Source organism: Gymnogyps californianus, chromosome 8 (assembly GCF_018139145.2).
Source record: "Gymnogyps californianus isolate 813 chromosome 8, ASM1813914v2, whole genome shotgun sequence".
Lineage (NCBI taxonomy): Eukaryota > Metazoa > Chordata > Aves > Accipitriformes > Cathartidae > Gymnogyps > Gymnogyps californianus.
This window is the reverse complement of record NC_059478.1, coordinates 27,731,106-27,751,737: the sequence shown is the minus strand read 5'-3', so window position 1 is coordinate 27,751,737 and position 20,632 is coordinate 27,731,106. Positions and strand designations below refer to the sequence as shown.

The following is a 20,632-nucleotide window of genomic DNA, read 5'->3' as shown; positions in this document are numbered from 1 at the left end:
GTTCAGAGAACTGTTCTGGAGCAGTGAGAGAGCCCAGGAGAAGTTTGAGCAATGGGCTGTACTGGGTTGCTCTGGGAGCAGTGTACAGCATGGTGCCCCTTCTTAGGAAGGGTTGTAATCTCCTGATTTAGACCTACAAGTGAGCAGAACATCTCTTTGCCACAGAGCAAACCACTTTTCCTGCAGACTATTCAAAGCAACTGCATGCCTGATGGTTGTATTTCCCTTTCTGCTTCTCATTGTCCTAAGTTTCTGTCATTTGTATAAATGATTATGAAAGCACTCCCAGGAGACCGCACACACACTCATAAAACTATTGTAAAGAGAAGCATTGCAGGCTATTGCTAGAGGCTATTTTATTGTATATTTTGAGGAAACGTCTCGTTTTCTACTGACAAATAGGGAAACTGAGAACTCCAGAGACACGAGTTATTTTCTAAACAGTGTGATTATTCTGTAGAGCTTAGACTAGCAAATGCCAGCTTTGGCATCTTTGGGGAAGGATGTGCTCTGAGAAGCAGACGTTGCTATTAGTAAAAAACAAGGGGGAAAAAGCAGATCTTTTCTTCATTATTACCCTGAAGCATTTGCAGATCCCTTCTTTGTGTATATCACTGGCCACAGCTTGGGCTGGCTTTTTAAAGGGAGCTAAGTTCCCGACTAATTCTCTGGTTTATGGGTGATGGGTTTGTGCATAGGTTAATGGTTGAGTAGGTGACATTGTCACGTGTGGCTAAGTGCACTTCTGGTGAGAGGGAGAAGCAGACTCACTGAAGAAGGAGCTGAGAGGACCTGAGGAAGTATGTTTTGGGAGACAGTACACTCTGTGTGTGTGTGTGCACGTGTGTGTGTTTGGGGTGGCAGAATCTAGTGGCAAGAGGGGCTCCATCTGAGGTTTGCTTAGAGGATGGGCTGAAATCTGCCTCCTTCTCTTGCCTTTTCTGAGTAGGTTGTGATGGGCTGCTCAACTCTGTAGGGGAGCCCTTGACTGACTTTGTGAAGGTCTCAGGTAAGGCCATCACCACCCTGCTTTGTTTGGCTGCAGGGTGTTGTTTAAGAAGCTCTCTCAGAAGAGCTGCTGTTTTGATTTGGAGTCCAGCTGCATTAGCTGCTATGGTGAAGCCAGTGAACTCTAAGCATCTTCAGTTCTGTAGCACTCAGGGACATGGGGCTGTGAGTACAACCAGTTTCAGTGCATGTGAGGATGAATTCTGGGGAATGTGAAACACAGGCCACATCCCTGCACTGGTGCTGCCAGTGTAACTGGTACAAGGTGCAGAGACAGGCAGCAGGCTGCGGAGACCTCCATCAGTCCCGGAGCTGTACGGCACAGCACCGTAGAGAGCAGAGCACAGATATTAATGAGCAGTGAAAAGAGAAGTGCAGCTATTGTAGTTCTCGCAGGTGAACAGCTGAAACCCTGAAGCATGAAACCCAGTTGCTTTTCTAACTACAGAGTTTCCAAAAAGGGAGCTCATTTGGTAGTTTTGGTTTTGAGACATAAACTGAGAGCTTATAAAGCTCCCTCCTTCCAACCCCTCTGCTAATGACCATGCAAATATGTGTTTTTATCAGCAAATTTAAGCAGGCATGACTGAAAGACACTTGGGAGGGATGGGGAGGGGGAAAGATCTGGTATTCCTTCACTACACATTAAAGGAATAATGAAGCCCCTCAGGGAGCAGATGTGTGTGGTGACAAAGTACCTTTAAACTGTTATTTCTCTGAGGAGAATTGCACTTTAAAGCCTGACAGTGTGGTGCTAGGCAGGTTGTGTTCATGGTACTCCTACAATGTGGTGCTGCCTTTAAGAAAGGGTGATTGCTGTCTGCTTTCCACTGAGCCGGAGGAAGAAGGCAAAGAGACAGGTAGTGGAATGGTGAAAATCTCTTAGGATTTGAGGCTATTGGGTCTTCAGGTTTCAGTTTCAGGCTTTTCTCTCTCACATTCCTAGGACAGGTCAAACTGTTGCAGATCTCCTCTGTACACCTTTTCTCAGATTTCTGCACATCAAATTCTAGTTCAGAGAATATTCCCTTGTTAAAGCCAACGTTTGCTGCCCACCTCAGCGTTTCCTACCAGGCACAGAAGTTATGAAACAAAATGCTGTCAACTGCAGAGCCGTCAGTGAGAGTGAACGAGCCCTTTTCACAGGAATAGCAGTCCAATCTGGCTGTCCCTAAGGGATCTGGAAAAACTCCAAGTAATGGGATCCCTCTTTGAAATGATCCTGAACTTTTCAAAACCTCCTCTTCCCAAATTTCAGTAGTCACAAATGACTTTGAGATGAAATACATTTTCCTCCTGTGCATCAGAAACACGGCAAAGCTGCAAGGTGAGATGAATCAGGGAGTAATTTTGAGCTCGGTTCCCATTTCATCACGTCTCTGCTCCCAGAATCCTTCCTCCTCTTGCCTGCTACCTCCTTCAGATCAGCCTTCTGCCTTTGGGGTTTTTTTTTCTTTTTCTTTTATTTTCTTTCTTTTTTTTTTTAATAATCCCATCTACATTTCAGATGCTGGCTACAGCTTGTTTGTAAAATAAACTGGAAGAAGGCTGCCTGATAGCAGCCTCCCAAATGCCATGATTTCCAAGTCTCCAGACCCAGTTGGCATGGAGTTGATAGTCTATCACAAAAACCACTAACACATATGCTTTCCAGTCTATTAAGAGAGTTAATGGAGCTGATGAGAGGTGGGTGTGAGGAGAGAGTCAAGTTGGCTTTTGAAGTGAGAAGTTTCCTCAGTGCTTCCAGAGAAGTAAGGGGATAAGTTTTGCTTGTAAGATAGCTTGATGGGCTACCAGCTGCAAGAATGGCAGGGTCAAAGCAGTGACTGCTGGGCACACCATGGCAGTAATTAGCTCTATCCATATGAGGAAAGTGAGCTGCCAGTTGCACCCCTCTTACAGCACCCTGTGGAGGGGCAAACAGAAGAGTCACAATTTGTAATATTGCTATTTACAGTCTTCTGTGGCAAAGATTTCAAAGCCAGTGCATTTCTGTGCTCTCTTTCTAACTTTTGCAGACTTCAATAAAGCATTCTAGAAAATGAGAGTGAGTGAGTTATAGCTGATACTGTAAAACTCTTCACCGAGATGGATTTGACATTGTCTGGGCTCCAGTCCATTTCCCAATGGCACGTCTATTCTTCCTTGATGACAAGTGTGTCATTCCCTTTTTCTAGAGCACTAACTACTAACTTTTTTATTACCACTTTTTTGCTACACTGAGGCAGTGAGTTGAAGGCTCATAGAGGTCAGACCTGCTTTAGAAAAAAAGCTTGCTCTTCAGCTATAAGAGCAGCATCAGCAGATAACTCTGGTGAGGTTGTAATTGAGTCCTGATTACACTTGGCCATTGCTGGTGCTGATAGGTGAAGAACATGAAGCAATTTGTATGCATAATCCCAGTTTACCCCAGTAGGTAAAGTGCTTATTGCTCAACTACAGAACGAGCAAAATGTGGGCAGTTTTTCTGGTTTTGGTTTTGGTTTTTTTTAAGAATAGTTAGTCTCAGTTGTGAAATACAGCTTATTTCCCAAATGAAAATGGCATAGGGTGACCCAGCATATTTTTAATTGTGTGTTATAATATGAAACCATTCTCTAATTATGAATCCTCTTAGTGTTTATGTCTCTGCTCTTCTCCAGGAAAGATTTCTAACATGATTCTCTGATTCTTGTGAGCATACAGTTGAACATGCTACATCCTTTTGTAAAACACTTCCTGGACCTACATCATCTATCTATATCAGCAAATGGGAAGATCTCTTTATTCTGAGTTTCATGCAGATACTCTGTTTGTGAGGACAAATGATCGTCTGGGAAACATTCATGTGCACACTAGAGCTCAAGTTTTTGAAGATATGTGCAGTTTGCTACTTCCTTCCATGGGCACATAAAGAATCAATTGTGTTGCAGTAGACGTGAACAGCTGGTAAAATCTATCTGTTGGACTTCAGGAACCCCCTAGACCTTGATACATCAGAAATTAATCTTTCTCCATCTGTCAAAGCCTGTGACCAGATTTCTGTCTGGTTGATGATTTCCCTCCTAATTACTTTCTGAGTCATTTGTACCTTGTCGTTTCCTTTCTTGTTGGGTTGGAGACACACCTTAGGATTGATCATAAAAGTGATGTGCAGTCTATACCCTGATTCCCATGCTAGGAGCCTGGCAAGGTCTGACTTGCACTGTGGTCATACCTTGATCCTATTTCTCCCTAATGTGTTGAGCAATTTCAGAAGACAACAAAGATTCATTCTCCAACAAGTCCTGTATGAGAAAGTGCCCTTTTGTACCCTGTCCCTTTGCCCTGCCATCAGTGAAAGGTAGAACTGAAGCTCCCATCCATCACTGGCTGGACACTGAGCCTGCTTGACATTTCAGTCCTTTTTGGCATCTCTTCTTTCACTGAACAGCTGACCCAGATTTACTGGGTTTTGCCTCCAATTTTTCCTTTTGTGCAACCTGAGGTTTTCGGATGCTGTAGCAAGACAAGTCCCCTGTGAAGTCACATATACACTGAGGAGGAGGTCCCACCAGTGGAAGCTCCCACCAAGCAAAACCACTCAGATTCCAAGTCCATCGGGATGCCAAAGGGTGGACTTGGGCAAATTCAGTCTCAGATGCGTGCGAAATGTGCTGTTCTCCCTCTTTGTCTTTTGGAGCTACTCTTGTGCTAGATTGATACAGGCATGCAGAGACAATCAGTGAACTGCCTGCCCTTACTTTGTGAATATGGACTGTTCAGGGCATTCATTCCAGTAGTTGTTAGCAGGACGATGGAGCAGTGCTGACAAACCAAGAGCATCCCTCAGCCATACAGGAGCTACCTAAGCTGTTGAGCTTGTAAGCTAGCTACTGGGGGTTGAATTCACTGAGGAGAGACACTGTGTGGTAGAGAGTGTCCTTACCAGCCAAGAGACAAGACTGCCTTGGAGACAGGGGTTCTGGCACATTGAGAGGTCTGACCAAGGGCCAGGATTTTTTTTCTGCTTTGAGACCACTCCAGAAAGAATTTGCAGGCAACTTTTTTTCTTATTTCCTTCCACACATCTCTTTGTCTGCTGCAATGTCTGAATAAGGTCCAATTGGTTTACAAATTTCTTTGTGCTGCCTGGCTGTTCACTGTCATTCCCAATGGGGAAACCAGTCATATGGAAGGTATTCAGCACAGCATGGGGAGGAGGAACGAAATTTGATAGGAAGGCCTGGGGAAGCTGCCACTAATGCCTGAGATGTAGAGAGAGGGTCAGCACACCTTGAGGCTCCCAAGTGTGTGTGAAATCCAGGTGTAGTTTTCTGGTGGGTTTCTTCCCACCAGAAAGTGGTGGAATCCTTCACCCTTCCTGCTCTGCTCTTTTAAAACTGGATTCTTGTTGCTTGGCACCTCCTAATCCTGTCGATAGCTATTTGTTCACTGAATTTTCTCACACAAGCTGGGAAGCAGAGTCCTTCCGTGAGCTTTAATGTATGTGTGTGTTTTAGTAATGAATTATTGTTGATTTTGTACAAATATCCCTATTTAAGAACTTCAAAGTCTTTGATGTTTCCCCCCACCCTCCAGACTTTGTACTTTTTGCTGTTGCTGTTGTTAACACTCCCATATGATTCAGCCTTGGAGAGATAAATATTTGTTTAGTTGTTCTCCTGCTGTGCCTGCTCAGTGCATTTGCTTAATGATGACTTCAGTTCAGCTTTGCAAGGGTTTTAGGGCAATAGATTCTCCCAGGAAAACAAGAGACTCATTTGCGGACAATTTAACCTGTGTTCTTTCCCCCCTCTTGTGCCGCCCCCCTCCCCCCCCGCCTCTTTTCCCCAGATTAGAGTTTGATGAAATAAATGTGCATGCAAAAGGCTCTTTCTTTGCCATGATAATACATGGCTTTTCATAGCCTTTGTTTCAGCATTATCAGTTGCCAAGATCAGTTCTGGTGAGGAGTCAAAGTTTTGCCTGTTTATTTCTCCACTCCATTTATCTTGACTTGAAACAGTGAGTAGAAGGTTGGACTGAAGTACCTGCTGCCCTTCCTTGTCATTAGCTGAATTTTCTTGAATCTGTAATTTTCTTTTTGCCTGAAACATCAAATCACATTCTGGCTTCTAACATTTGCTCTAGAGCCAAGCCCAAGCCGCTGTTTCAAAACATGCATGTGTTCATATTTGAAAGGTTTATGTTACTTTTTCTCCACCCCAACCTTCTTGAGTCAAATCAGAGATCTTACTTTTTACTCAAGACATCAAGTTGGTCTATGCCATCAGATAATTTTTCAAAATGAGGACAAAGTTAACCTCCAAAATCTACATTTATGCACCTAAATGAAGGTTCAGCTTCTTTTTATTCCTGGAAGTGCAGCACTACCTGGCAAAGAAATGAACAGGTGATTTTATTAATGCCATTGTCATTTCAAGTAATTTTGCGCAGCTGAAACTGGAACTCTTCTATTACACACAAAAAAAAGGGAAAAAACCCACAAAACAAAACTAAAAACCCCAAACCCCACAAATAGCATTATAAAAATTCAAACTCTGGAAAGATCCAAATTTTGTGTTCTTTTTTTGGCCATTTACAAACATTCTTCAAATTATTTAAACTACCTATGCTTCACTTTTGAAATATTGCAAGTATAATTTTGCCAATAACTAGATCCAACTTCTGAGCTATTTTCTGCCAGAAAGCAAAAATCACTTCAGCGAAGTAATACATCAGAGTCTCTCTTCATCTATTTCCAGCTGATGAGGTTTCAGCTTATAGCAGAGATTGTTTTTTATTAGGCTCTGAGTACATGACCTGGCACTTGTGCAGCTGAGTTTCATCTGACTACTATCACTCTGGTCCTCAAAGTCATCCCACTGCTTTTTTTTTTGTACGATATTCAGAGCCTTCTCCATAATAATGATTCATTCCACAGTGTGTCATCAGCAAATTTTGTTGGCATGGTCCTCCTTTACCGTGCCAAGAACTGTGATGAAAATATTACGTAAGATTTATCTCGAGAATCATCTATGAGGAATTCAAGTCATAACCTTCCTCTAGCCTGATTGAAATCATGGGAAATAGAGCTGAAAAGGACCTCATGTCCAAACTGTATCCCAAAGACATGAACTATACTCAGCAGATACTTGTCCAATTTGTTCTTAAACATAGTTGATGAGATTCCATAATCTTCACAGATACTCCATATCAGTAACTGAGTCTCCTAATCACTGGAGTACTTCTGTCCCTAATGTCTGCCCTGAATCACTTCTCTGACATTTTCCTCGTTTTCACTATGCCAAACACTGCCACAGAATTAGCTCATTCCCCTTGTGAGTGATGTTTCTGCTCACAAACCATAATACCATGTTCTGACATGTTTGTTGTCTTCTTCCTTTGAGCTGGCTCCATACACCCATATTCCATCAGCTGATGCTTTCGTGCATTAAAAGTTCCACCACAGGCATTCATTTGAACATGAAGCACTATCCACTGAAATCAATGTTTACTTGACTTATGAAGCAATCCCCAGAGCATGATCATCTTCCTTTATGTTTCTGAATTTTGACTGAAGACAAAGCTTCCCTCAGTTTCAGGGTCTCAGTAGTATTTTGAAGGCTTCTTTTGCAGGAAGTCAGAGAACATTCCCTCTTGTAGACTTCCTTAAGTATTTTATTCCATATATCAAATTAACAATTAATTTCCCCATCAGTCCTTATGAGCGCTTTACCTCCCTGACCCATAGGTATTCAGAATATCCTCAAGGTTTCTGCCATGTGATTTGGACGAAACTATACGACATGTACATAGCAGAATACATTCTGTGTACAATTTACCACAAAGCTAAGTATTATGTTAGCACAAAGACAACAAGTTGCGTTTGGAAACTCCTATACATAATGCTAATAAGAAACCCAATTCCATCTTATTCTAATTAACCTGGAAAGCCTTCCTTTTTATAACATGAGAGAGACTTCAAAACATTCAGAATGTTAATAAACCCACAGGTATTTCCATTCTTTATATCTTCTGGTATACACTATTCATCAAGAATTGTTGCTCATTTCAGTATTTGTCTGATTTTCTCAGTCTAGGGAAGTTTAACATTTTGAACCATTGTATGTAATTTTTTAAATGAGAAAGAAATCTTATTTTCCCTGGTTTTTATGAGATGGACTTGATAAATACTAACATTGTGCTAGTAAGAAAAGACACCAGCCTTAAGGCTCAACAGGAGGACCCTGGATAGCTCAAAGAATTCACCATGGGCACAATGACTGAACAGTAAGCTATGTTAAGGGTCCTTTATGTTTCACTGGCAACGTAAAAGTCTTAAAGCAGGAGATATTAAGGCCTTTTATGCAACAGATCTAAGTTGGATCTACTAAGCGCTTTTTTTTTCTTTTTTTTTTTTTGTGGTGGTCACTAGCTTGTGCTGAGCCCGGATTGACTCAGTCTAATGGTTATGAGGTTTGTGAATAGAATCTGATAACCAAAATGAAATCAGAATCCATTTTTCTGTCTAGTTGGTAGGAACAAGCTCTGAGACTTCAATCAACCTGAAGATGAGTTCCCCTTTAGTCTCCAGATGTCAAGCCTTCAAAGGAGAGCTAAAACTCATTTATGGAAGTACTTGGAGTCCTCCCCTCCACCCCTCAAATGAATAGTCATAAAGCTGTAGGGTTCTTAAAGCCAGATCTTCAGTAATAGCACAAAATACTGCCTTTTATACTGTGCTGCTAATGCTGTAAAATAATGCAGTATATTTTTCCACCCAGAGAGCAACACGAGTTAACATTTAAGTTAGTGAAGTGGAAATTTGTGTGACCTAATTTAAGAACCAGTCAAATGTCTTAGGTGAGAAAGTTTCACTAAAACGTAAATGCCACTGTATTTCTACTTTGCTTAAAAGAGTCCAGGGTAGGGGGTGGGGGAGAATGGTTGTGATACAGGGGAATGCAGTAGAGAGAAGGAACCCAATATCCAAATACTAGTCCAGCTTAACTTTTGAGAATGGAGGGTCTGGAAGGTTGACTTTCAACTCATGCATATGACAGGCTTTCTTTGTGTTATCCAAAAGGGGAGGAGAAAAGCTGATGTTACTAGAAAACTGAGATTAATTTTGTGAAAGTCTGCAAGGCATTATTTGTAGTCTGTGTGCCAGAACTGTGTTTCCATTAACGGTCTCTCTAGGCCATGCTCAAAAAACAGTGCAGTCTCATGACTGCCGTGTAAATGAGATTTGGCAATGTGAATTTAACTGTTTTCTGTTTTAACAGACTCCTTCCCAACCCTTCCCTTGTTCCACTCATGAACTCTCTTCATGTCTCTGTGTTCTTCCTCCTGCAGTCCAGTACATCGTTCAACAGAGATGCTGTGAAAGCAGGGACAGGCCGGCGTTTTCTTGGTGGGCTGTTAAATGATACATCCTACTGCTACACTCTGGAAGTCTCATTCTACAGCTACATATTGGGTGGACCTACTTCTGCTGTCCCCTACACAGAAGAAGCATGTATCCTTTTGAAATCCTTCCTCCTCTTGCAACACACGTGAACTGGGCACTTAAGGTAAATACTTCTATCTCAATAAGAGTTTGCTGAGATAGGAACACACAAGTGGAAATGTGAGTCTGCTCCTGATGCTTTAATTTCCCTCATATTGATTCTCCATACTGTGGAAATTCAAGAAGAGAAAGGCATATTAGATCAAATAAGCCATTTCCCTCTTGTAGGAGATTGTCTCACACACTTATTATAGAAACTAGTCCTGGAAAGCCTGTGATCCATTCCCTTCCACAGTCTTCCACTTCTTTCTTCATTTCTCTCCTTATTCTCTCATTACCCCCGTGTTTGTATTATTGTTTTAATAGCAAGTTGAAAGTGCATCTTTGGTACTGAGTTAAAATATCTTCTCCGCCTTTGAACTGCAGCCAAAAGGCTCTAAAGGATCCATTAGGTTCTGCAGCTGCCTCAGGGCCAGATCTTTAATACCAGTTGACAAAGAAACAGAAAGCGAGCTCTGCAAACAAAACCAACAAAGTTGTTCCCATCTTTGAGTGCTCAAATAGAAACAATGTCTCATTCCTCAAAAAACACATATCCACCTGGCTATCTCAAGGTACCAACAATTTGTAGAATTGTTCTGACTGGTCTTATGATCTGTTTTTGTGTTTTTCTTTTTCTTTTTGTCACCATGCTCAATCAAATAACCAGTGCCCATACTTCAAGCTTGGGTGTGTTATTTCATTTTGTCATTCTATCTTGGTAGCTTTTGAAATTTCCACAGGTTTAGAAACACTGCCGAGGGAGAAAGATTAGCTGTGATTGCCTATTTACCTCTCCACTGCATTTCGGAAGTTGGGGAAGGTTTACAGCTTTAGGGTAGCGAGGAGGAAATTTTCATATGAGACATAATTCTTCACCATCCATGCATATGTGCACACTGTGTGGGACTAAGAGCGAGAAACAAGGATCAGGGAAAGTAATTCTTAATCATTTGGGGGTTTCAGGTTTGGCTTCTCCACTGAAAGTGAAATTTGGGGGAAAGAGGGCGATGAATATATTAAGGTGACTTATCAGACTTGAGCATTTGGAATACAAGCTCTTTTTTGCCCAGTAAGGTTAACTATTTCCAAGGAATAGCTTCTTGCAACATACACATATGTAGTATATCCTTGTCATTACTGTTAGGTTTAGGTATTTATTTTCTTATGTTGGTATTTTGGCATTTTGAGAACATGTGCCTTAGTTTCACCTTTAATTTTCCTCCTCAGTTAGTACTCATTGTACTGACAACTGCTTATTTATCTTCCTTATTTATCAAGAACAGTTTTTGCAGTGAGGAGTGGGAAGAGTCCCTATACAAATGAGATCATGATTCCCTTGAATATGTTTTTCTTCATGACTTGTAGGTCATGCTGGCTAAGCTTCCTTTTCCATAAAGATTTTTGTTTTGTGCTTCACATTACAGAGGTTTCAGGTGTGGGGTCTAACATCTCTGTCTATTTGCTTGGCTTGCCTTCTGCAGTCAGAGCTGCATCATTCTCAGTTCATTCATTGTGACCATCAGCAGCTAGAGCACAGAAAACACGCCCCGGCTCACAGAGGTCCTTCTTGGTGGTTATGTATGGAAAGCTCAAGCAGCAGCTTGATTTCTACAGTTACGGTTTCACCTAGCTGACTGAAAAAGGAGGAGAAGCTGGTTTTGACTGGCCTGGCAGACAGCAAGCAGGGAAGGCTCTTTGCCCGTGTAGTACGCTCCACTGGCATTTTGCCCTGGTAGATTTTATTATTTCCTTTTCAATGGAGGGATTCTATCAAGAGTGCTGCTTATGACAGCTCTTCCTCATGTGTGCAGTTTCCTAGTTAGAGAAAGAAATGGAGCTGCTTGAAGCAGTCTCTAGGCTGGTCTGCTCTAACACAGGAGTGGCTGGATTTATGCACATCCTATCCTGGCAGGGGAGAAGTTTCATATCACCGAAGTGCCTGTGACCAAAAGTAAAACAATTGCAGAATGTTCCAATTTAGCCTGAACAGCTCTTCCAAGCTATTTGCAAGTCAGTGATTAATTAATGCTCAGATTTTTTAATGGACCTGAACCAAAGACACAGCCAGTCAGTTCATATTGGCCTCCAAGGACAGGCGTGCTTCTATTAACTATCTAGCTACATGCAGGCAGCAAGTCAAGCAAATAAATGAAGAAAATACAGTGAGCCCAAAAACCGTGAATTGATAGGGCAAGTATTCAGGAAATCTGCCTTCAAAGATGTATTTCTTATGACTTTGTTCATCCCACTGTGATGTTATTGGGTTGTGGGTTTTTTTGTTTTGTTTTGTTTTTAATAGAAACAGGATCAGGGAGGCTAGAATTGTTCAAAGCTTCTAGTGTTGGATTAAGAAGTGCAGACGGAGACTCAGCTTCACATTCAGGGAACCCATGGCCTTGAACAGAGACTACAAAGCAGATCACACCCCACATTCAGAAACTGCTCATACTGGCTCCATGTAGAGACCAAAACAAATGAGGATCTCCAAGTTCTACAAAAATATTAATTTAGCCTAATGTTGTTCCTGTTGACAGGTGAGAAAACTGAACAAACTCTGAATAGTCTTCTGTTTGCACTGGTGGCATGTTAATTCTACCTGTCAGCTTCTTTCCTTTACAGCATTCATGGCAAATAAGATCATAGTAGTACCCCCTTTCATGCCATTATATAATTGGATTAGCTTTGTTGTTTGTTTTTTTTTTTTTTAAATCTCTTCATGTTCCTCAGGGTTTACGCGCTAACTCTATGATCTATACAAACCTCTATGTGAGCCTGTAATAGATATATTTCTACATTGGGTAAGAGTATGCATTTTGTTCAGACTTGTGTGACTGAAAAATACTTTGTAATTATTGAGATAAATGGATACCTTACATGCATGAAAATGGGAGACAGACTTTCAGTCTGATAAGTGTTATTTGAATTCTGACATTGTTAGTGTGGACAGTAACTTTTTTTCAATAAGAAAAGTAAGACAATTGAAAAAAAAAGGGAAGATATCATTAAAAGTGGAAATCTGTTCCAAATTACTCCAGTTAGTATGACTGAATGTATTCTCCTAAATGAAATACCTCAAAGATTCAGAATTTAGAGGATTACACCTGGTATGTTCTATAAAAACAAATTTGCCCCTGAGGCTGCACTATTTAAATGAAATCCAGGAGTGAAGGATCTTCCATCAGTGTGTGCAGGGGGTATATGTTTGGGACATATATGGTGGGATAACAGCATCCTGCGGAGTGTTGAATTTCTGGCCTTTTCTAACATAGAGAGTTAACACGGTTGCATGAATGTCTCAGGCCTGAATTAGCATTCTATCAGTAATGGTTACTGCTGGACTGTCTCTTGTATTTTCATCCTGCAAACAAAGCACTGCATCAGGTGTAACTTCCTGAATGTCCTGTTATACATTCCTTCGGAGGTATGTGTGTGCCTGGTAGGTCTGTGTCTAACTGATATGTACCTGGTTTACGAGAAACATTAGGGATATGTTCTATAAGCCTGGCTCTGCAGAATACCCTACGATAACATGTGCTGTAGATAACAGTGAAGGGACTCTGTTTCGAAGGCATAATAAGAGGATTGTAGGCTTGTCGGTTAGTTGCCTGGAAGTGGACAGAGAAATGTTTAAAATCCTTCTCACATGCACACACATTTGGTGGTAACTGATTAAAAAGGCAGTGCAGCAACAGTTTGCTCAGCACCAGGTGAAGAAGCTTTAAAATGAGCTGATATGCTTCCATTAAATACCATGTTTTACTAGGCATTTACAGGGCTTATGACACAAGGCATGTAAACTGCTCTGTAACATTCACTACCAGCAGCTCAACTGCTGAGCTGTCTAGATACACACCAGCCTCATAGCTGGGCAGGGAACAAAGGATAAAAGAGGGGGAGGAAGGATGAATCCCCAGCTGTAGGACTCTGAGTGCTGCTCTGATAGCACACCCAGAATTGCTTTCCACTACAGCTGCTGATCAGCAGCCGTTACAGCCTGACCTGAGAGTAGCCAGTAAAGGAGTCTCACATCAACAGTTTTAAAATCTATTGGGTTCATTTTTTAGAGTGTTTGAACTGGATCCCTGCTGCACAGCAGGCAGCCCATAAGAGAGCATAAAAGGTTTTGCTCTTCCAAAGACTAGCCATGAGGTAGGAAGATAGAAATGATGGAGACCAGGCAAGAACTGGTGTGATTGTAGCCTGGTAGCTGTAGGGGAGAATAATCATCAAGATAGGTGGGCACCACAATTGTCAGTGTGTCCATGGTTTTTTTTGTGTATTTTAATCTTAATTCTCAGCTTCCTCCAGGTGGGGAAGGCCCGCATCCAAAGATGGGCCTTTAGTCATCTATGTGTATGGCTTTACTCGTTGAAATCACTTCTGAGTGGAACAGGAGACTGGAACCCTGGACTGAGGGTCTGGTGGAACAATTCTCCTTTGTACGGCTTTTCTAAGCACATCACTTCACCTCTTTGATTTAATGTCCTCAATATAAAGAATGAATTTAATGAAACTTCTTTTGTAAAAAAACAAACAAACAAAACAAAACATTTTAGAAGCCATGGGTGAAGAACACAGAAGAAAGAGACATTACTAATATTATCCCAAGGTAGGTCTTTTCACATTACAAACAGCTGAGAAATTACCTCAATACTTTAAAACAGTATAGCTGAACCAACTTGCAAAGATATCACTTGGTATTTTCCATTTCACTGAATGTGTTGAATTGGAAGTTTTGCATCCCTTAAACAGGGCGTAGTTGCACTGCTGAACTCTCTCCTGTTTATGGACATAAAAAATGTATTTATGTGGCTACAGCCACAGAATGAAAGCTTGGATTGACTAGAGTCTCTTCAGGTGCCTAACAGAAGCTCACATCTTGGACTCTTGGCACAGTTGGGACCACTGGGTTCACTCTTACTCTTAACTTCGAGCAGAATATCAGCCTGCTGCTTGACTGGGGACTTGAGAAGTTAAATCCCCTGGAGGAAACAGTCATTTGCTTGTATCTAGATTCCTTTTAAAGAGTAGTTGGATCTCAGTAAATGCCTGTCCTGGGGAAAAGAAATCTGTATGCAAACTACAATTCCAGTGAAGGCATCTATAACTTTTAGAGCTTCATGGACCTGCCAGTCCTCTAGGGCAAATGTGCTTGGTTATTTTGGGCTTTTTCTACATCTCTTTTTTGGCAACTGCCTGTCCTGATCCTCCTAGCTCTGTTAGTGATATCCTTAAGAGAAGATCCTCATGAGTCAGATTATGGCCCTGGCAGGTTCATTCCCACCCAGTAAAGGCAACATTACTAGCAAAAGCCAATGAGGTATGAAAGGCTGTGCTGATAAAGCTGAGGGAGCTCTGCAGAGGTTATCCAGTGTGGCTTATGTTTGAACTTGAGTTAGGGCTTGTTACCAAGATGATTTCAAAGTAAATTGGGCACATATTCAGGAAAAGACCTCCAGAGGTCTACATCTTCATCCTTCTTCTCTAAGCTCCTAGAAACAGGCTCCTTTCTGTGTGTTGCAAAAAGTGGCATTAATCCTAATCCTGCAGATTTTCCTAAGAGTGACCTCCTTGCACATCATCTCTCCAGTATTCGGTTATTTCTCAGTACCATGTTTTGGGTTGTCTTTGAGGAAAGAAAACAAAATCCTCTTTCAACTCCCCAGTCTGTGTGAAAGTGTCAAGGTTTACAGCCACAATTTCAAATGCTCTTAATATTACTGGAAGCATAGAGTTAAATTATAGAGTTGTAAAGTTACTTTATAGTGATAATGCTGTCAAGCATCAATATCTCTGCCCCAGGGCACCATGGAAACTCAGTTAATGATATAAGAAGCTGATATTTTTCAGGGTCGCAGCTGTTGGCTCATACCCGGAAGGAATCTGTGTGTTTGTTCATATCAGGTATATACAGGGGGACCTGCTCAAAGAAAATTAAGAAACAGTGAAAGTCTGTTTAATGAAGTGCAGTGGAATGAAAGTGCAAAGCAGTATATGGTGTTGCAGTACGCACACCTCTTTCCCTCACAGAGTTCAATACAGTGGACAGTGCTGTAGAAAAACACTTATTTTACTGTAAGAGAGGGTGTTTGTGGGGGAGAGTGTATATTTGTATGTAGATTTGTTTATCTAGTTGCCTGTAGCACTGACTGCATCAATCTATGCAGACACCGTCTGGGAGTATGAGTAAAGAAATGGAAATTAAGGCAAGTGACTACAGTCAACTTAGGAATATCTATAATTTTTGTAATGGATTTCTTAGCATCTGTATCCCAAAGTGCTTTGATAGCCTCAGATGAAAGATGCTATAAAAGTGCAAAGTGTTATTATAAAGGTGTTTTTTTCTTTTAAAGAAAGATTTTTTTTTTTTTTTTCTGAAATATAGAATATCAGTCTTGGAAGGCATCTTCAAAGTATTTCCTGGGGATTTAACCATATGATTTGAGTTACCTTTTGGCTAGGAGCCAGGTATCAAACACCATGCATGTGAGCGGGGAAATGGCCTTGCAGTTACCTGCTGCAGTAAGAGTGGTCTTGAGTAACTGGTTCATTTCTCTGTGTGCCCAGGCGCTTTGCATCCTGCCTGTTTGGTAAGCACTCACATGGCTTTCTGTGGGGAAGCAGGGGTAGCGGGTGAGACTCACGGGCCTGTTTTAAGTAGAAGTGAAAGGGAGTTTGTAAGCTGAGAATCTAGTTTTGAGGGGAATGAAGCATCAGAGGTACTGAGAGCCTACCTGTCCTATCAGATTTTTAAGGCACAAGTTAGACTGAGCACCATGGTTTGCTCCAGAGTTGTGTTGTCCTGAGCATTGTAAAGGAGGACCCCATGATGGTGTAGATTAATTTCCTTCCTCTTGTGTACACAGGTTTCTTTCCCAGGGATACTAAGGTACAGGGAAGAGAAGAGATGGTTGTTGTGGGACCAGAATGTTAGCAGGGTGCATATCCAGACCCATAGAAATGCTCTCAAGTCAGTTTTAGACACAAATGCAGGAGCTGGTCTTTTTTGAAGAGCAGAAAGTCTTCAGTAGCTATGAGCCTGGACTATGGAATTTGCACAGGTTGACTTGAGAGCCATCAATATTTACAACCGTATTTGGGAACAGGGACCTTGTGGACAGTGGGAGCATAAGCATCTTACAGAGACACATGCAAATATCGTCCCTGCTCCCTGCCAGCTGTCTTCAACTCAGTGCTGGTGGAGAATGTGCTCTTTGGCCTAGGTAGGGCTGTATCCAGTGACACAGGAAGACTGATCCTTATAAGCCAGACAAGATGAGGAAGCTCAGCTATAAAAATGATCTTATATCCAGTGCAGCCTTTGGGGTTTCTTTTGAGACACTGCATGCTAACTGGTGCCAAACTGCCACTGAGGTTTTACTGGTTGAAATCCTCATCAGTGCTTTCCATTCAAGCTATCAATGACTTATGGTTGCTATCAGGCCAGCTAAATCAGTGGCCTGCAAGCACAGAACAGGGGAGGGGGAAACGGCTGCGTGGTGCTTAGTTGCTGACTGGGGTTAAACCACGACATGGTGGTATAAAAAAATCATAAAATTTGCCAGTTAATAATAAAAATTGTTACATTTTTCTATTAGTATTCCTTGTGCACACAGGAGAAAATAACTTAGACCAAGCACAAGTGAAGCTGATTACATGAGTGATTGCAGAGTTGTGGCTAATATAAACAAGGGGGGAAGCTCCCTCCAGGCACTGCTATCCCTCTTGGAACTGGCTTTCAAGGTTTTGAACGCCTCTCTTATGAACTGGCTTGTCTATAAACTTGTATTTTTCCTTTGTCTTATAAGCAACTTAGACAAAACTAACCATATAGAACTGATAGTGAGGCTCTTGGGTGCTCAGAACACCATACAAATGCTATTAGACCCATAGTTAAAATAATTCTTTGGTAAATGTTAAATTCCTATTAGTAACACTTGCTAAACTTAAGTGCAAAGGAAAGGGCAAGGCTAATCTGAAAGGCAATGGAGAGCAGGGCTTAAAAGATATTAACAATTTGTTGGAAATGTCTGAGAGGAGTGGTTAATATGACTAAAGAGTAACGTCTGTGGGTTGAAGATTTAGGTTGGGAGAGGGGTTTAGCCAGTGCTGTGCTTTGGAGCTTTCCCAAATGTCAATGGGAATGAAGAGAAAAAAGCCATTAGAATGAGGTGTTTTTCAAAAAGCAATAAACAGAAAAATTGCAATGTCTCTGTGATAGGTCTCTGCTTTTCTGCCAGCCTGTAGCGGTGTTTGTGTGTCTCCATGTTTGTCATCTTCTTCCTCTTCTCTGAGTCTCTTCACTTCTAGCTGAGTCTTCTCCCCTGTGCCTGCCTGTCTTGTGTCTATATCCTCACCATCTTGTTTGCAGATGCAAACCTACCCCATGCCTTTCTGTCATCTCATCTGATTTTTTGCAGGTGGTGTTTCATTAGACAGACACACCCAGTCTCGGCTTTTTGTACACTTTGTGCTGTCTTTCACTTAAACTATTCCTTTTTTCTTTTCTATTTTGCCACCTAAAGGCTCAGCAGGGCTTATTGGGGATTAAAGGGAATTCTAGGCTGGGACCAGAAGTTATTTTTTAACTACTACTTCTTTAGTCCCAAATACCAACATCCTGAAAGGGAATCAGATGTTTTTTACGAAACTCAGCAAAGAAATGAGTGTCGTTCTGTCTGTGTGTCTGTCTTTCTCAGCTGCTTGACCAATTGCAACTGAATTTGACAGTGATAAAGGTCTCAGAGTTATTACATTCCTATGAGTTTCATGAAAAATAGCTGGCTGAATGAGTAGAGAGACCAAAATTAATCTCTCCAGTAGGGACAGCTGCATCTCTATTGTTAGAAACCAGAGGAGGACAGTAGGCCTGCGTGTCACAGGAAACAGATCTCACATCTCCTTGCCTTCCTGGGCATGTCACTGGTGAGTAGAGACCTCATTTCACTTTCCTTTTCTCTACAAACTTTTACCCCTAGCATCTGCAAACCTTAACAAAGGATATCTCATGGCATCCTGAAGAGCAGATTGCATCTTCTCCATCAAGCCACTGTTGAAAGAGGCCAGAAATCTGGCAGGTACAATTCACAGGTGAAGAGAAGACCCATTCAAGCCAAGGCCAATACACGCCCACCCCAAGCCAGCAGAGTTTCTTGTCACCGAGAGGTGAAACTTTGTCCAGGGTTCAGATCAACAAAGTCTGAACATGTCTCAGGCAGGAACTAAAGATAATCTGCAGCTTTGATCTCGTGTTCAGAAACCTTTGTGTTTCGATAAGAGCAAGATGAGTCTGATTCTCCCATGTCTCATCTCTTAACGGAAGAACAGCCAAATCAGCTCAGATCAAAACCGGTCCTCTGCAGTGTCTTGTCTCTGACAGAGGCCAAAAGCAGATGCCTGAGAAGAATATAATAATAGAGTAAGCATATAACAATACTTCCCCTGAATATTCTTCCAGCTTCCAGCAATTAGTGGTTTGGGGATCCTGGAGCCAGAGATGTTGATTATGTCTGTAGTAACACTCAATGGATTTGTCTCCCATGAACCTGTATACATTTTTAGCATCCACAGCATTCCTTGCTAGGGACTTCCACAGCTTAATAATATCTTGTTTGTTTTAAGCCTACCACTTGCAAGCTTTATTTTGTGATACCTAATTGTTACACTGGAAGCAGCATTGATCCCCATCTGCTTTCCCCATGGCGCTCGTATCAGCTGCCTTTTTTTCATGTTTGAAGTCTCCTAGCCTACCTAGTTATTCGTCATCTGAGTATTTATCCTGTACACCATAAGCAGAAAAATATTACCAGATCAGAATCATTCCTTCATTTCTAGAGTTGGTATATCATCTTACACTTTCTTTCTAGGTATACACAACTGTACGAGTTGCCAAGCAATGGAGAATCAACTCCAGTGACTCTAGAGTCTGTATTTGCCAGAGTCTGTATTTGCTGTGCATTATAATTTTTACTTGCACTCAGGATAAATCCTGCCCTGGTCACACAAGCAGCAGGTGCAAGCATCAAAATGAGAGATATGGCTTTCTGTTTCAGAGTACACACTGTAATCATCATGTGTTCAGTTCCTCATGCACTTAACAGTCTGTGTGTGTTCTGCTGTACTCTTTCCCAAAACTTAGGAGGGATTCAAAGCTTTTTAAATTAACTGAATTTCTGTTCAGCATAGGCTGGAGTTTTGGTCATCTGGCTAAAAGAGTCTAGGAACCAACTCCTGCTGGAGGAATACATGGTTTTTGAAAATTGTAACATCCCAGATAGCTTGCTTTCTGTCATTGTGATTCGTGTGCCTCATTCTTCCTCAGCAAACCAACTTCTGGATAACATGCTCCCACAGTCAGGATGCATTCATGATTCTGTCAGGCCAGTTATTTCTTTTTCTAAAACTAAGTAATCCTTATCAAACCAGCAACTGTCGTCTGGTGCCACAAAAGACCAAATGATAGGTGACAATCCATTCATCTTTTCTTCATCGGCCAGTTCCTCAAGAAATCCAGTACGTAGGTTAACTACTCAAGACCTCTCATGTAGCAAAGAGAGATCTGCAGGGCAGTGGAGTGTCACATGTAGCAAAAGCTTACATGGGACTGGTTTCTGCGGACATTTGGCTGGAGCAGTGTTGGAGGACATGTGCAAAGTGAGGTCTCTTTCCACCATATCAATACGTGACAAATCTCAAGCTTCCTTTCAATAAATCCTTAAACAGGCTGTTTAAGTGGAACGTAGCTGGTTTAATCAAGGTAGGGGATGGAAATGGCTCGGATGATCCAGTTGTCTTCCTGGTGACTTTCTAGAGGAGAGGCAGCTGGACTGCTAACACTCCTACATGGTGGAGCCAGGACTGCATGGTTCTGCCAGCCCAAGGGGAGAGAGTCTACAGTACTTCAGTCCCATTATTCCTGTTTTCAAGCCTTTTCATCCTGGAGTTTCTGTGGATTTCTTCACGGTCTGGTAAGTGGCTGGTTCTGTTGGCAGAATACAGCTTCAGGCTCCTTGTCTCTTACTGTGTAGCAGTAATACCTCCCCTTGAGAAGATGCCCATGACTGTGCCTGTTAGCAGTCTCACAATCTCATATTCTTGCTGTGACACTGT

The 20,632-nt window shown here is 41.7% G+C and overlaps 1 protein-coding gene across 1 annotated transcript in view; it reads left to right on the top strand.

Annotated features, from left to right (window-relative positions):
* The window catches only part of AGBL4 (AGBL carboxypeptidase 4), a 946,609-nt gene that overhangs the window by 862,446 nt on the left and 63,531 nt on the right, over positions 1-20,632 (top strand). Inside the window, exon 11 of the mRNA XM_050901055.1 lies at positions 9,328-9,490. Within this exon, the coding sequence (XP_050757012.1) occupies positions 9,328-9,490 (163 nt within the window). The remainder of the gene's footprint in view (positions 1-9,327; positions 9,491-20,632) is intronic.